Source organism: Dysidea avara, chromosome 12 (assembly GCF_963678975.1).
Source record: "Dysidea avara chromosome 12, odDysAvar1.4, whole genome shotgun sequence".
Classification (NCBI taxonomy): domain Eukaryota; kingdom Metazoa; phylum Porifera; class Demospongiae; order Dictyoceratida; family Dysideidae; genus Dysidea; species Dysidea avara.
The window spans coordinates 531,884-550,634 of NC_089283.1; the positions used below are offsets into that span (position 1 = coordinate 531,884).

The 18,751-nt window shown below is 38.4% G+C and overlaps 1 protein-coding gene across 10 annotated transcripts in view; it reads left to right on the plus strand.

Moving 5' to 3' along the window:
- The window catches only part of LOC136241735 (trafficking kinesin-binding protein 1-like), a 40,784-nt gene that overhangs the window by 18,913 nt on the left and 3,120 nt on the right, over positions 1-18,751 (plus strand). For 7 of the 10 annotated variants that reach the window (XM_066033031.1, XM_066033025.1, XM_066033032.1 and 4 more), the window contains 4 exons: positions 7,112-7,243; positions 8,328-8,456; positions 8,520-8,992; positions 14,021-15,062. In XM_066033031.1, the coding sequence (XP_065889103.1) occupies positions 7,112-7,243; positions 8,328-8,456; positions 8,520-8,732 (474 nt within the window). In that variant the 3' untranslated portion in view covers positions 8,733-8,992; positions 14,021-15,062. Of the gene's footprint in view, positions 1-7,111; positions 7,244-7,725; positions 7,901-8,327; positions 8,457-8,519; positions 8,993-14,020; positions 15,063-18,751 lie in introns of those variants that run through there. The other 3 variants (XM_066033028.1, XM_066033033.1, XM_066033034.1) reach the window with 3 other exon arrangements.

Consider the following 18,751-nt stretch of genomic DNA (forward strand, 5'->3'; position numbering starts at 1 on the left):
AGTGTTTTAAGAAATATTATCTTAATTGTACAATTTAGTTTGGATCATGTGACTATGACCCTTATCCACAATGACATTTTATGACATCACGAGAATAAAAATGGCCACAATAGTTTGGGGATTGTTATACAGGCACCTATGGAGATATATTTTCGATCACTCGTATTCAGTGTTGGGGGTAACACATAAGTAATGTGTTACATAATAATTATTACTTTTGTGGTAACAAAGTAATATTGTGTAATGAAATATGCTGTAAAAACAGGTAATATAACTCAAGTTACTTTACTTATAAATGTAATGCGTTACCTAAGTAATGAAGTTACTGTAACGAGTCTAATATTACGTAATATTATTACTTTAAGTAACAAAGTTACTAATCTTGTTAGTAATTCACTGAGTAACATCTAGCCACTACGAAGTAATGAAGCCTACTGAATGAAGTTTATTCACCAGCTTCTTGCTTATAACCAATATTTGCACATTGTTGAACAACGCAATCATGTCACGTGATAAGGTGGTAGTTTCACACGTGACAGCTTAAGACTGTGGACACAAAGTAATATAAATAATAGTTATACGGGCACAATGTGGGGTCTATGAAATTTATAAACCCGAAGGCCCAGGCTGTAGCGCACAAGCGAAGCGAGGGCGCTACTAAGGGCCTGAGGGTTTATAAATTTCATAGACCCCACATTGTGCCCGTATAACTGCTTTAGACTCTATTTCACATTACACTCAGATTACTTACCTCATCCACGGCTGTTTCTGCTGTAGGCTCAGCAAAAGCGGCTGGTTTTCTTGCGATAATACTAGCGCTATGGCAACTATGCGTCATCACGTGACAAAATAATCACGCTTGTTGAATCATTGCACGTGAACAACGCATAGCGGTTGGACAAACCCAGATTTTGAGCATATGTTATATTGTGTCTGAAGGCGTGGAGTATATTAGAAAACAAGGTGGAGTATATGAGATTTATTACCCACCCAAAACAGCCTAAATAGAGTCTAATATGTAATATTACTTTATTATATGGGTAATATGTAACTGTACCTAAATAGTTCAGTTGTAAATAATATGTAATATGTAATGAGTTACATTTAAAAAGTAACTGTCCCAACACTGCTTGTATTTCAGCTAGGCATGGAGATATCGACCATTAACCGACAGGTATGGTTATAAAGTAACAAAAGCTATTGTAAATGTACGCTATTTAGAAAAACATTTGAAACATGACTAAACTCGTTTATCGCAAAGTCTTATATAAAACTTGACTGTACCTGTTGTTTAGAACTCAATATCTTCTTTCCTGGCTGAAATATGAGCAATTAAAAATTTTTCTCCATAGGCACTTATATAACCAGGGGCGGATCCAGGGGGGGGCTTTGGGGGCTGAAGCCCCCCCTTCATATTTAGGCCTTACTTGATCAATATGCTGAGTATTATAATGAAATTTTGTCTTAGCATAATTATATGATCACTAATAATACAAATACTCATAAAACCACCTTATAAACATCTTTCCAAGGTATTATCAGTGGATTTATGCTAAAATTTATGCAACAAGGACCCGAATCAGCATTGGAGGTTTACAAGATTGAGATACTCTAATAGAGCAGTCAGCTAACTACTCTAATAGAACATTCACTGGAAACATGTAGTTGGTTCTGTTATGGAATTTTTCCAAATCTGCCTGCACCTATACATGCAATGAAATGAATTGGTCTGTTTAAAGGGCTTCATTCATCTACTTGTGTAGTTAATATGTATGGCAATACTTAATTCAGGTTCACAATTTCCATTGAAAATGCTCTCAGATTCAATCTTGTATTGTTCAAATTTCAAAATTTTCCACTTTCAACATTATTATTCTAACATGCACCTATTCAGTGTTGTGCAATTGTGAGAGAGGTGCATCATGTACTTGGTTGTCTGTACCTACCCAAACTTTCCCATTAGCAAAATGCTTCAGAGAGCCATACCTATAATTTAAAGGCAGTATATAAAATATCTACAGGCAGAAAATATTATGAATTTTATGTGGAAATGTCTCCAAATTGCAGTGTTTTAGCATCTATTTTTCAAAATTTTCCTGGGGGGGCATGCCCCCGGACCCCCCTTGTTCCAGCATGCTTCGCATGCTGGGAAGTGTGCTTTGCTACCTCTACCCAAGAGATTAGTACCTTGAGTTAGCCCCCCCCTTTCATAAATCCTAGATCCGCCCCTGATAACAGTCCCCAAACTTTTTTATTCTCAATATGTCATTGTGGATAAGGCTAATTGGGAATCAATAGTCACATGATCCCCAATTAGTCACATGATCCCACACGATCCCCAATTAGTCACATGCTCCTCAATTAGTCACATGATCTCCACATGATCCCCAATTAGTCACATGATCCTCAATAGTCACATGATCTTCAATTGTCACATGATCTTCAGTAGTCACATGATTCTCAGTAGTCACAATCCAAACTAGTAAATGTGCAAAAATCTGACACAATTGTGTATTTTTCAAATTGCTGTTTAATAAAAGATTTATAATATACTTGGCCGAGGGTCGCTTTGGAAGTTTCAGCCTCATATGTCAATAGCTTTGGGAGTTACAACCCTACAAAGTAGCGACAACAAAAAATTGATTTGTACAACAAGTATGGACTCACTAAGGTGGTTGTAACTTATGAACAGAATGACACGCAGAGTTGCATCATCATCATGTTTGCCATTAATAGGGCTATCAATTACTGTGTAAATTTTTTGAATTATTGAAGAAGGATCAATTGCATACTATCACTTCGACGTAACCAAACATCCTTAACTTGCATATCCTTGCAATGAAACAAGATTTTCAAGCTCCGCTTGAGTAGATGATATCCATGTTTTTATTGTTAGATCTTGTCTTCACTTAAGAACAAAGTGTTACAGAATTTTCTAATTGCAAATATTTCACCCATTGTATTCAATGCTTTAATACTGCAACGTTAGGCTTGCACGATTGTGTCAGGTTTTCGCAGATTTGGTCACAGATACTGAGGATAATTAGGTGTTTAGATTGTAGTTCATGTCATTATGGTGATGCACTGAAGGGTGGTTCCAGGATTTTTCAAGAGGGGGGATCTCTGAGCTGGGTGGAGGGTAACCCCCCTACAGTTCACATAATTATTCAAATCAGCACATCCGGCCTACGGCTGTACGTAGCATTCATACATAAAATGTGCCCTTAGGCAAACTAGCACGATGTGTGGAAACCTACACTACTATTTGTGCAGCTTATTGCTATACTATGCTATTGTAGACTTGTAGCTTACTACATACACAACTTCCTGGCACACAGTAGTTATGACGAATGATGGAGCACTTGTTCATCACACCATAGATTTTCGATCACACTTCTTGCTTGCCGTCACCCTCGCAGAAGTGGCACCAAAAGTGAACCTTGTACAAGTGTGAGTGAAGTTGGTCTTCCTGAACAAGTTGAAGAACTACTGAAATAGCTAACTCACGTGTCACTTTGTAATTCATACTGTTGAGTGCAGGGACTGGCATTCTGTGTTTTCTGGGTGAGGTCTCAAGAACAGCCGAGTGATATCACGTGCCCATATTGACCAAAGGTGGAGTCAGGTGTATTACCACAAAAGAAAAGTACCGGCAGTAAAACACTCTTTATATACAAATCTGACGTACCTTTACAACAATATCAGTGACTACAAATGCCATTGCTCCCTTGCAGCTGCCAGCTCTTCTACGCACAGTAAGTGTGTGTCTTCCGCCATTTGCTGAACTTTAAACAATCCTTATCACATGAGCTATCATCACGTGAGCTATCATCATGTGATGCTGTATCATAGTTAATCAGAATAGTTTGGGACTGCTCTATTAGAGTGTATCAATCTTTCGCAATCTGTTGCTTTCCTCCGTGCACTTTCTGTCTAAGATTTCCTGTTCGAGGTTCAACCTGAAGGGGGGGGTCTCGAGACCCCCAAAGACCTCCCCTCCCCTGGATCCACCCCTGGTACTGTAGTGTTGTTCCAGTATCAGCTAGTTATTACAGTTCTAGTCCCAGTTTAGGAACCATAACCTTTAGAATTACAGTTCTAGGTCCAGTTTTGGAACCATAACCTTTAGAATTACAGCTCTAGTTCCAGTTTAGGAAACATAATCTTTAGAATTACAGTTCTGGTTCCAGTTCAGGTACCAAAACATTTAGAATTACAGCTCTAGTTCCAGTTCAGGAACCATGATATTATTCAATTTCTATTATTTTAACTTAAGTATTACCAAAAGCCCACAATGAATTATGGCCACTCACTATTAAGTTATATGCTAGTCTTGTCAGGTTTAATTGTTTCATGTGTGTAGCTAATACTGTAGTTATCAGCATTACTACACAAACAACACTAACACTATATAGGATGGTACTAAAAGACCTGTAGCTAATTATCAAACACTGAACCAGACATATACTGAGCCAGCATTGCATTTGGCATTCTCTTCTAATATTATAGCTAATCAGTTGTTTCAAGCAGTGTTTTAACACATACATACATACATGGTTGTTATACATACAGCTTTTATAAAGTTATATACTACATTGTGTGTTTATGTCAACAGATAAAATTCTGGTCTTGTAAAAAGCATGAAATCTCATTGGCAAATACTGTGTGGTTATGACCAATTCCAGTTCCAGTATTAGTTCCAGTACTTGATAAATTTCTTTATAGTTCTAGTTCCAATTCCAGTTTTAAGGAAAGCAAAATTATTGTTCCAGTTCCAGTTCTAGCTCTAGAACTGGAACTGGAATAAAAGGGGCTGGAACTGGAACAACACTAATGTACTGATTATTGTTAAACCACTTAGCAAAATTGATGGAGTACTACTTCACATGTAATAGTTGTAACATGGGCATGACGGCTTTTCCTGATATGTATGCCCGACTGCCCTGTGGCCCTCGGTCAGTCGGGCATACATATCAGGCAAAGCCCGAATGCCATGTGTTACAGCTAATATGTAACTATCAGGCTGATAGCCTGTACAGGGTGATCAATCACCCAAGCCAATACGACTACAGCCACTGGATGTATTATATATACATACCTAAAATTTTTGATTGTGGGTCAGCAGCTAGTACGTTCTCAATTGTTTATGGAAAAATTACAAAGTTCACTAAATGCTTAGATAGGTAAGCTTGCTTGTAGAGTGGTTACTCCATGCAGAGTGGTAGCTTCATGATGGGGGCATACCTGTATTTGAAAACGTGCGGAAACGATTGGTGAATAAGCTATAGCACTAGTTCTCACCTTAGCCCAACGTTTTTCAACTCGTAGGATGGCAAGGATAACAAAATGCTCTCCACCTGAGTGGTCTTCATAGCAAAATCCAAGTCATGCATCCTAATCACGTGAGTATTAATTGATCCCCACAATCAATTTTGGCCTCAACATCTATATAATCACTGCCCAGTTGTAGCCGGGCTACATTTCATATGTAGCCTGGCTAGCTGGGATACATACGAAATGTAGCCCGGGCAGCATCTTGATCTGAGGTGTGAAAGTGTTACATGTAGTTCTAATCTTCAACAAAATAATACCACACTTCATTATATCATCGATCACATACTTTAGTTCATCCCAGAATATCAGGATTTTGGATGATACATTTTAACAGCATTTTAGCTGCTTCCACCTCTGGGTAGTGTCTAGTAACTGGTATGGGGTGACTAATAACTGGTATGGGGTGACTAATAACTGGTATGGGGTGACTAATAACTGGTATGGGGTGACTAATAACTGGTATGGGGTGACTAATAACTGGTATGGGGTGACTAATAACTGGTATGGGGTGACTAATAACTGGTATGGGGTGACTAATAACTGGTATGGGGTGACTAATAACTGTTATGAGGTGACTAATAACTGGTATGGGGTGACTAATAATTGGTATGGGGTGACTAATAACTGGTATGGGGTGACTAATAACTGGTATGAAGTGACTAATAATTGGTATGGGGTGACTAATAACTGGTATGGGATGATTAATAACTGGTATGAGGTGACTAATAATTGGTATGGGGTGACTAATAACTGGTATGAAATGACTAATAATTGGTATGGGGTGACTAATAACTGGTATGAGGTGACTAATAACTGGTATGGTGTGACTAATAACTGGTATGGTGTGACTAATAACTGGTATGGGGTGACTGATAACTAGTGGCGTATCTAGACTTCTTACCTCACCCGGACACTGGGTGGGCAAGCCACACAGCCACATACACATGCCCAACTTCATATGGACATCAATATAACATCTAAAATGTGTTGTACATCACTATCTATGTGCTATACCTTCACTAACTGCATGCAAAATAGCTAATATCACTAGACACAAACATTGACTACTATCGTCTTCTTCACACATACAATACAGCAATGTATAATACTCGAGACTTGGATTTAAAGCACCAGGCGCTTATACGATCATGTGACAACTGTGGACTAAAGTCTCGACTAAAGTAGTCAACCTATAAATAGAATAAATGAAAACATTGACTAAACAAGTACTCCATACCTTTGGACTAGTCAGTAGCTAGCCATCATCTATCAAGGAATCACACAGCCATACGGGGTGCATGTCTCAAAACTTGCTCGTGTCTGTTCACATCTGAATTTTGAAATAGACTTAATCTTGAATGGGCGCTATTCACCACACTATGAAACATTCATTCAGTCATAGTCACGATGCTGCAGTTGGTAGTCATGTGATCTTCTTTCTATTAAGTGCCTTACATTGGAAATACCACAATCGAAACCAATTCAAGATCACCGTTTCTCCACTGGAGAGAAAAGCTTGATTTGACGTGGATCAGCGTTGCGTAAGTATTCTTTGCAATCATTAATGTTTTTCGGTTATTCAACACTGATGGTGAAAAGCATTTACCAGGGCACAAGTCAAATTAACCAGGGCCCAGGCCTGGGTAGGCCCGGGTATAGATACGCCACTGCTGATAACTGGTGTGGGGTGACTAATAACTGGTGTGGGGTGACTAATAACTGGTGTGGGTGACTAATAACTGGTATGGGGTGACTAATAACTGGTTACTAATTACAGGATCAAGTCAGCAAGTTGTCACAGGAACTCACAGACATCACATTATTTCATCATCAGTTGACAGTGGACAATGAGTTACTACGGGAACAAATCACTGAATCACAATCAATACAAACACAATTATCCAACGAGGTGAGGGTATTTGGTAGTGATCGTGTCGTAGTTAATTGAGAGAAATTTGCCTTACTCAAAAGTAGAGGTGCACTGATAGAACTTTTAGCTGATATTGCAATGATATAAAGTAATATTATCAAGCTGATAAACAAAGCTGATCCTATATGGTGGCATAGACCTTTTCTCTTAGAAGTTGTGCTCTATTTAGTTATAAAGTAAACAGGTATTACTAGGGGCTAGATCAATAAGAGGGTGTGGTAATTGTGTTTGAGTATTTGATTGTTAGGAGACGTGGTCTCCACACTTGATATTATTAGTCAACCAAGATAGTTGATGGGAGTGTTCTCAAACATATTGTGAAGTTAAAGGTATCTACTGTTTATCCAGTACCTTTTACGGGAGTGTAAGTGCTTTAAATATTTAGTGGTGTCTAAATATGCTGTTCAAGGAAAGTGTTAATGTGGAAAATTAACACCTTGTTATGGTTTCGTTACACAAAGAAGACCACTGATGAAGGTAGGAGGACAGACAAGGCACAGAGGGCACATACTCGTCGGGACCTTAAAAGGCAAATGCCACTGGTGACTAATGGTGGCCGTGTGCTTGCTTTGTTTAGCCTCCAGCTGGCAATTATGGTCAGACAGACAATTTATTGAATTCTATATCCGGCCACCTGTAAGTGTTTTGCTACTGTATAATAATTTCATTGTTAGGCTGTGCAAAGTTAATTATATGTTTCTGGTTCTACCAATTCCCCAAAATTGACCAGGTAACCGGGCTTGGGTGTTTGGTGGTTTTTTTTTTTGGTTTTTTTGCAACTTTTTGATGTGGTGTACGGCATTTGGCATAGCAATATGAAAAACAAAGTTGATGTATAAAGTTAGTGTGACTTTATAGAAAAAATGTTTGCAAGACAATGCAAGACATGAAAGCCTTTCAACAGATATTAATTGCATAATTCATACAGCAAAGAAATGACCAGGAAGGGAACCAGAAACATATAATCTGTTAGTTTTAGGGGAAAACCCTACTAAACAGTACTACCATATTGTTTGATATTCCTGTTATGAGAGTTTTGATATCACACCATTTTGTTGATCAGGTGATGGTGTTGACAGAGCGGTATGAACAGAGCACCTCAATGATGAAGGAGTTACAAGAAGAGTTAGCTCCACTACAAGCTAGTGGCACCTCCAGTCCTCACCTGACACCAGCTGACCACCCCACTGAGGTATGTAGTCTATTGTTGTAGTACATTGTGGGGTATACTAGAATTTACTATGTTATGCTACAGCATGAGAGTGTAGTTAAGGAGATAGAGGAAGCAGTACGTCGTGAGATGGAGGCAGCATGTACCATGTTCCAAGAGAGACCTCAGTCACCTCTTAGTTTTGCACAGGCCAGGACTAATGTTGTTATGGAGACAGTGAGAGCTGCAACCAAGACAACAGCAAAGAAGCTAGAGAGGTTAGCAACACTACAAGATCGGTACAAGAAAAAAACTTGATGAAGCCAGCAAGTCTGCCGAGCAAGGTCTGAACTTGTTAGTTGACCGACAGGGATCACATGATCCTAAGAGTAAACATGGAGATGTAAAGGAATCATCTGTTGCTATTGACAACAATTTCCTACCCAAGAGGGCATCATCACCAATTATGTCACATAAGAAGACAACTGGGAACTAGTCTGGTTACCATGATGAGTTTAAGAAGTACAAGGCTCCATTCATGGCTCCTGAAAAACTTCAAATTGTCAAACCTCTTGAAGGTAGGTCAAACCTCTTGAAGGTAGGTCAAACCTCTTGAAGGTAGGTCAAACCTCTTGAAGGTAGGTCAAACCTCTTGAAGGTAGGTCAAACCTCTTGAAGGTAGGACGGGTCACTTTGTGAGGAGCCCAGCTTTATGTTGCATGTTTAAGGTGATGTAATCCTCCTAACACTAGAGGAAATTGTACAGTGACTACTATTATTATTATTAGTTGTGCTCTAAACACTGTTAATACAACCATTACTTAGGTACTGTTGTATGGAGAAGTTTTGGCCCAAAGTATTTTGAATTTGTTGAAAAATTTTATGGTTGCAGTCCAGCTTTTAACTTACAAACAATTTTCTCATATCGTTTCTTATTTTCCCAAACTAAACATCACATTACAAACACTGCTAAGATTGTTGTACACTCCTGTATATTGTACTAGTAGTCTATAGTGTAGGGATGGACACTTTATTTCAGGGAGAGAGAGATATATTAATACTATTTAAAAAAATTAAAAAATGAAGTAGGGATCTATGCAATAAAAAGTAGTGAAACAAGAGATGAATGATGGTATTACAGCATAGCTTAGTGGGAAGTCCCTACTTTGGCATTGAACACAAAATAATAATAGCTAATTAATGTGCCAAAGTAGGGACTTTCCCATGAGCTATGCTGTAATACCATCATTCATCTCTTGTTTCACTACTTTTTATTGCATAGATCCCTAATATCAAACAGTACGATAGTACTGTTTAAGTAGGGATCCGGGTGGATTTGGCGCGCGCCTCAAATTTCGATTCCTCAAAAATCATCCTAGAAATATCTCACACAGCAAATAAACCTTTTACTAAAGAGTCTTCAAGTTTCTAACTTTATTTCTAGCGTTATATATCAGGAAACGACTAGAAAAGTGCTGGAATTTTATTTCTAAAAAATCGCTAAAACTGAAATTTTCGTCTGCCTGCCAGCCTGCCAGCCTGCCTGCCTGACCACATTCGCAAGGCTACAGGCCAAACGAAGCAGCGAAGGATCACCATTCTTTGCCACAATATTTAACTCGCTGCTGGGATGTGCCTTTTCGGATTCCGACGAGTGTCTGCCTTCTGCGCTTTGCCTTTCCTTTTATCTTCAATTACGGATCGTCTTCTTTTCCAGTCACGGAGGCGTTAATAATTCGTATCGACACTTTCCTTAGAGCAGCCGTATTCGGATGCCACAAAACTAATAACGGATTCCGTACTGTAAGGGCAAGTAGATGCCTGTATAGCAACACTTGCAAAGCGATCAAACAGCCTAGTGAAGTAAGAACACACTGCCACGCCCTTATCAATCAGACCGCGCGCTCGTACTTAACGATCAGTGGACCACGCCCATTATTAATGGTCCAGCTGTAACTAATTGTAGAAAACAGGAGATAGAAACCCTGCATGCCTTTCAATTTAGTAATTGAGCAGCTTGCATAAAGCAAGCAGCAAGATCGAGATACTCTAATAGAGCAGTCAGTGCCAAAGATCAATAATAGCTATATACCTATACCAAAAAAAGTTAACAAACTAGTGAATTTAAAAATTGTTAATTTAGAAATGGAAGTAGGGATCAAGCGATAAAAACTACTGAAACAAGTGATTTGAATGATGGCAACTATTACAACATAGCTTTGTGGGGAAATCCCTACTTTGGCATTGAACATATATGGTGACGTGGTGAGATACCAATGTAAGGATTTCCCCACAAAGCTATGTTGTAATAGTTGCCATCATTCAAATCACTTGTTTCAGTAGTTTTTATCGCTTGATCCCTACTTCCATTTCTAAATTAACAATTTTTAAATTCACTAGTTTAAACTACTACTTTGTTTAGTTTTTTGTTGTGGCACAGCTAGCTAAAATGTAACTTGTATTAGTCCATTGTGTTTTCCACATCTGGAGGTAGGAGTAAGGCAGATACCATCACTTATATACATCTTGTACATTTGCTCAGTGAGAGATGGAGTTCCCCATATTCTGTGGTTATGGGCTGGTCCACTGTAGTTTGGGGTTCTTGCTGCGTTCTTCAATAATTTGTATCAGGGAATCGCATTCTAGATCCAAGCACCCCCAGCTGTCGACCTTGCTGTTGCTGTCTCCTTTAGAACAATAATGTAATATACTGATTTTATGTGCTTTTATAAAAATGCATCTACCAGAAACTGTTCTATTAGAATATCATACATGAATGTTGTATTAGAGTATATCTCAAGTCAGCCAAGGGGTGTGCAGCTAGCTAGACTAATAAGGGGCGAGGTGATCTCGTTTACTGTTAAGTAAATAGCTAGATTTTTAAGAGGTGTGGTCTCCGTACTTTATCAGTTCACCTAGATCTTTATTTTGATGGGTGTGGTTGTGAACCTATCGTAAACCGGATCCCAATCGCAAAGTTGCAGATATCTAACTAATATTATCTCTTATAGTAGTGCCAGGACTGAAGTGCTTCTGATCCAGTTCTGAAATAATTCTGTGGTGTCTAAATCTGCAAGTGTAGAAATGGAAATTAATGCCTCGATATGGTTTCGTTAGATGAAGAAGAGGACAAGCATCCTGATTGAAGATAAAAGAAAAGACAACATGTAGAGGGCCTACACTTGTTAGAACCCCAAAAGCACATCTCACTGGTGAGTTTGTTATTGTGGCATAAAATGGTGACCGTGTGCTGCCTTGTTTGGCCTCTAGTCTTGTGACTGTGGTCAGTGAGAGTAAAATTCAAGTTTTGGCAATTTAAAAAAATTCTAGCTATATCCGGCCACCTGTGTTTTGTGATATTTAATGCTGTATTATGTATTATATGGACTAGTACTATTTGGTAAAGGTGATTTTCATTGTGTAAAATGTCTCTAGGATGGTTTTTTAAAAGCAGGATTTTGGGTGGTGCACAAAATTTTTGGGGCGATCCCTACTAAGGGCCGTTTGATATGAGACCTTCTGAGTGAAAACCCAACTTGTTTTTTGAGAAAATGTGTGCAACATCATAGTTTTATGTACATTTTATTTGCTTCAGTAAACAGTGCAAGAAAACACGACTTGATATATCTAATATACTAATGGATTCACCTCTTCATGTAGAGTAAGAATATCTTTGTTTTGTTCTGTGTCATGAAGCAAACATGAGTTATGTGTGTTTCTTTGTGTTGCAGTAAAGTGTAACTTTATTGTCCCATTTCTAAACTTGGATAACCTTCCTGTTTGATAGCATGAGTATATTAGGCCAATAACTACACCTTGATGACTGCCCCAGTTCATGGTGAATAGGATGACACAAGTCCCAACTTCGTATTTGAGACTTATGATCGATTACACAAGCACCTGTAATTTTTTTGTCCATATAAGCACATTACAAATTGATTTTATTGCTCTTTTTGTTGTCTGTCGCTATGACTACAAAAGCTGTTATCAGATAAAGCACAGCCCATTGGTTTTCCCACTAGAAAACAAAAGTGTCATAAAATGAAGTTTGGAAAAATGCGAACAAGTCAGGTTTCACTCAGTGGGTCACATAAAATTAACAAAATATTTTCCCACATTAGATGGGCTGTCCTTGCCATCACCCCCACCACCGGCTGTCAAAGTGCTGGATAGCTGGAAATGAAACAAGGAGGTCACCTAAATTTACAAATATACTAGTGGACATTTAATCCTTAATCCAGTCATGGATATATACTGAAATAGAGACTAAATGTCCATTAGTATATCAGCAGGTTTAGGAGACCTCCCTTGTTTCATTGTCCTATTGTAAAATGTCTAATTTTCTTTATACTTGTATTAATGAAAAAAACATAATTATATAGTTTGAAAATCCTGAAAGACAGTAAAAATACTTATAATTACTAAGAATATCTTATAATTACTGGGAATATTTTATAACTACTGGGAATATATAGTGATGTACCACTCTGCGTGGGCAGTTCAAAGGCACCGCCAGTGCCATAATTTGTATATTGCACTGCTGCAGACCGCAGCAAGTGCATTATAACTTATAACGCACTGGTTGCGGTTTTTTAGACCACAACAAGTGCATTATAAGTTATAATGCACCGACCGCAGTGCAATATACAGATATTGCACTGGCTACGGTTTTGTGCAGCATAGCACAAGTGCCGGTGGCGAAGACCACTACGACACCTCACCTAATAGGTGGAAGAACACTTCACAGATCACTCGAATTCTTTTATAGCCTGACATGTAAAGGTCGATTGTGGGCCATAACGTCACCAATACGTATAATGTTTACAAGCAGCCAATGGCGATCGAAAAATCCAACACGGGTGGCCACAATTCTAGTCTACATATATATAAACGTACTTATACACCTTACTAGTCTGGTGCCATCTTAGCCCAGATTAAACTGTAGTCCACTTCGACAATGACTCAATAAAACAAATATATTCTAAATAATACTAACCTTTACGTTCGATTGTGGTAACCAGTTTTGTCATGCCACCAGATTCGAGTTTATCCAGTGTGAATAGTAAGAATTAGACTAGTATCATTTAGTAGTTGGGTTTTGTTTACTTAAAACGTCTATTTAGCTACTTTTTTTTGCTCAAGGGAATCACTATGGCGATTAGTCTGGCGCTTAGTCTATATGGCAATTGAGTGATCACGCACTACATAATGAGAGTCGAACAGTGAATGCAGGTTAGTGATATAACCCATAGCGCACTAGCTTTCAATATCTCAGGTGGCTGCAGTACTGCAGGGGGAACGTCATCTCAACGTCCGGCTTGGTTACCCACAATCGATGTTAGAAACCTGGCCTTTATAAGTGTTACAGCTGTCTTGTGAGGCTCTCCCCACCTATTAGGTGAGTGGTACATAACAGTTATACAACGTGCACTCGTGCTCTGCCTGTATAAACGCACTTGCCTTCGGGCCTAACGGCCCTCAGGCTCGTGCGTTTATATCAGGCAGAGCACTCGTGGCCGTTGTATAACTATATAATCAACAAATTGTAGACCAATTAACTACTAAATGATTATTAATATTATTATCAATACTGATACACACTATAGGATCAGTTACTCTACTGAAGTGGAAGTTGTTAGCTACCCCACAACTGGGAGGAGCCACCTCATATTTAAGTAACCTCATTCAACCTGGTGTACATATGAAGTCTTGGAAGGGAATTAGCCCCAAACATTCCTCACACAACACTATCTCACAAGACAACAACAACACTACTAACATCGCCACAACAGCTGACGATGACCTCGGCTCCAGTGTAGACTGCTCCCCATCCTCCAGCTCTATTAGCAGTAAAGGGAAGGTCTACTCTAGGACTAAGACTAACACTAGTACTTGTAGTGTGTCAGGGATGAATGATATTACAGGATTATTATTAGACTCTAATAGTAATAATAATAATAGTGAAGAAGTTTCTGGAGTGTTTAGAAGTGATGTAGTTTCCGCCAAAAGTAGTGACACACTTCCTCACCTACATAGGGTGGGGATGGGTAGGTTAAACCCTGCTCTGAAGATGGGATGGTTACCAGGCAACACTCAACCACCCATAGCAACAAGGAATGTTGGACTGGCTTCTTTACTTGATGACGAGGTTGACTCCTAACAACACTTTATACATTATAACATCACCCCATTATTTATTGCGTGTCTGTAACCCCTCATGAGGGGGCTGTACTGACCCCTGATGAGGGATCCATGTTGTATTAGTTCATTACTTATCAGTGAATTAATAAGAGTTACAGGTGCATGTTACAAGTATCATATCCATGAACATGTAGACACTATCCTATTATGTTATGTTGTAGTGTTAGAAGAACTGATCAACCAGCTGGGGGTACTCATGATGAGGTAGCAAATACTTATTCTGTGAATGCTATCCCACAAGGGACCTGTGAGAAGAACTGTTGACCTTTTCCCAGGGAAGAGAAACTGAATTCCTCAAGGCTGCTCCGCAACTCTTTGGACCCAAGTTTCCCCGCGATGCTGCAGACCACCTGGAACAGTTAGTAGCCCTGCAGAAGGCAAAGGCTCCCAGCAGCAATAGTTCTGGCAGTTTGTCAGGTTTTCAGAAGCCCCCCTCCTACCAAACAAGTTAGTGTGATTTATTACTTTCAACACATGACATGACTACAATTTATTTTTGCTAATGTTTCATAATGCACGTGGGCCTGTCCTCTCCCCTGAGGCCAATTACCATGAGGTTAGGATAAGCCTGTAATACAGGGAGTCATAAACATGTAACTAAAATGTGAAGAATGCAGAAAACATCCCAGACCCAGTGGTGACTTGATCCCCCGCAACATGCAGTCTAGGCATGTGCCAAAGGAGCCACAACAACTGGGATCTGAGTTAACTGAAGTAATAGTGATGTGTCACATTTGTTACAAGTGTAGTGTATAGTGTGATCAGTGTTGTGATACAGGTCACCTATAGTGTATGGTGTGATCAGTGTTGTGATATAGGTCACCTGTAGTGTATGGTGTGATCAGTGTTGTGATATAGGTCACCTGTAGTGTATGGTGTGATCAGTGTTGTGATATAGGTCACCTGTAGTGTATAGTGTGATCAGTGTTGTGATACAGGTCACCTGTAGTGTATGGTGTGATCAGTCTTGTAATACAGGTCATGTGTTGTGTATGGTGTGATCAGTCTTGTGATACAGGTCACCTGTAGTGTATGGTGTGATCAGTCTTGTGATACGGGTCACGTGTAGTGTATTGTGTGATCAGTCTTGTGATACAGGTCACCTGTAGTGTATAGTGTGATCAGTCTTGTGATACAGGTCACCTGTAGTGTATGGTGTGATCAGTCTTGTGATACAGTTCACACTATGTTCCTGTATAGTGGAGAAGCTTGAGTCAATTATGCTCAAAATTTTCTCCCCATTATGCTCCTAGGTTAGCAACAATAATCTTGGAACATTAACCAGTGAATGCTCTATTAAAGTATTTCACTACAAAATGACTGTTCTATTAGACAGTATTGATCTAAATGAGCTATGTACAATGCATTTGAGTGCTCTATTGCAGTTTACACTGACTATTCTAATATAGTATAGCGGCGTAGCCCCCAAAATTGGCAATATTGTGTAAAACCACAAAACTTTCCACATAAATAGTACTCCTCATGACATGTAATTTTAGATATAGTGCCATCGCTGAGTTGACCCTTGGTGACTTTTACGGCCATTTTTGTACATAAAATTAATCATTTTTGTCTAACTCCCTGAGGCAGTAATTAACTTGTTAAAACATGGTACCAAAATAAAGATCTTGTTGATAGAAACAACTTGGTTTTTATTTGAAGTCAATACGTGATTTCAGTACAAAGTTATGACCATTTTTACTAGCTGCAAAATTTGATAAATTTACCTGCCCTCGAAGTGTGAATTACCTGTGGGCAGATAATTATGCATAAATTTATCAAATTTTGTAGCTAATAATAATACTCATAACTTGAGAATGAAATCTCCTAAAGTATTGACTTCAAATAAAAACCAAGTTGTTTCTATCAGCAAGATCTTTTGTTTGGTACCATGTTTTAACAAGTTAATTACTGCCTCAGGGAGTTAAAGACAAAAATGATCAATTTTCTGTACAAAAATGGCAGTAAACGTCACCAAAGGTCAAATCAACGATGGCACTATATCTAAATATACATGTATTGAGGACTACTATTTGTGTGGAAAGTTTCATGGCTTTATGAAAAAGTGCACAATTTTTTTGTTGTGCCGCTATACTAATAGGGAGTATCAATCTATTATTTCATGGAATTAAGCTACATAGTTTGAAATATCCACCTAATATGCTAGCATTATGGCATAACACTCTTGCAGTCTAATATGCTTTTTATTATGCTAGGCCTAATAGTGGAGGGGCTATAAATGAAAAAATTAAGTTTTTGATAAAAGAACACAACATTTGCTAGAGTCATACTATTTCAAATTCATGTTAGATATGGTGCCAAATTACCAATCATATCATGAAGAACTAATACAAAATGTAAATGGAAGCCATAAATGTTCAATGACAAACATACTAAAACTTTCCATTTGGCAGTCATATTCAAAAGCTGATCAAGGGAGGTGTCCATCCTAGTCAGATACAGTGGAGAGTCAACTATCAGAACATTTGATTATCCGAACACCAAAGTGACTGCTCAATTAGAGTATTTTGTCAAACTGTGTATGCTTTATTAGTGTATGAACAAAGCTCTGAATATAAATCAATGGAATTTCATTTTCAATTATATGAACACCTCTCCCATATTAGTTACTCTCCACTGTACTAAAACTCTCCACTGTACTAAAACTCTCCACTGTACTAAAATGACAAAGCCAAGATGTCTGACATAATTATTATCTTTAGCTTATTACACTGAAATATTGCCAGTTTTACAAGTGTACTGTATGTGTGAACAGATTTGTGAAAATTGGTCTTCCACACACATCCAATTCTATGAACTTGAAAGACTGTTACTCGGAACATATCACCTGAAAATTTTCAGCCATTCACTAAGCTATGTTGGTGCTCACTACTTTAATTGCAAGTCAATTGTCTTTTCCAATTTGAAGCTATGAGTCATCAAATTTGGTAAATTGGATGTGTGTGGAAGACCCCTTTTCACAAATCCGGTCACAAAACAGTTTATTTTACCATCACATTTTAATGGTTTCTGACTACACCTCTAATACTGATAACAAGTTCATACTAATGTTATGTTAGTGTAAATGCCAGTTAGGATTCAGTTGTATGGCTTGCTGACCATTTTATAGATTACAAGTTGCAAACATGCCTTAAGGTAATCACGGATTTTAATCATGGCTATTGTCTCAAATCATTATTAGCTGTGTATATCTTACTGAACTTCCACACAAAACTTGTTTCTTTTATCACTGTGACAAAATGACTTAGTTGCTCCACTAATTACTGTCTCCGATAGCTGTTTTTTTTCCTTCAAATATTTAGTTAGGGAAAACAGCACTGATCAGTCAAGGAAGGCTGTGTCTTCAGATGTGCCCTAAGATACAGTAGCTAGCTACACATATACACAAGAAAAATTAACTACTTTTGACGCAGCTGTAAAACACCCTAATAGAACAGTCACTTCAATACACTGTTAATACGTGCGACACTACTCCGTATTACACCTAGGAAATGGTGACCGTTCTATTAGGGTGTTTTACATAATTTCCAGTGTCTAAATTAAAGCAGTAAAAAGTACCTACGTACGTTTAGCACCTGCAGTTGCGTTACTATTGAGACACAGTAAATCTTCTATAGTGATCGAAATTTTCGTCGAAACTAGCCTGCGGATACGCCCTCAGGGTGTGGTACTCATATTGCGCCTTAGGCAGTAGTGAACGTTTTTTTTTAGTATGGTCCGCTGTGCCTTGGGGTAGGGAACAACAAAATCAGTTTATAACTTCACGAACAGTAGATATTAACTATTGTGGTTCTATTTAATGAACAGAGCGGTAAATTTAGAGCGGTAAAAGTTAGCGCCGTTAACTGGCAGCTGCTTTGTCAGTTGCTAGGAAATTTTGTAAAAGTTGCAGCTCTAGAATAGTTAGCGTACGTAGAGCAGTATTGAGTGTAGGTAGTTAGGCATTAAGTGTAGTGAGTTATAGTGTAACTAGTTAGGTGTGGCTGAAGAGGATAGCTCAGAGGGAGGCTTATAAAACATTATGGCTTCAGTTTCCTTTTCGAAATTTGCTGCTGAGCTAGCTAGTTTGTTTAGGTATGAGGTTGACACTTAGTAGCAGTTTAGTTATTTTTAAA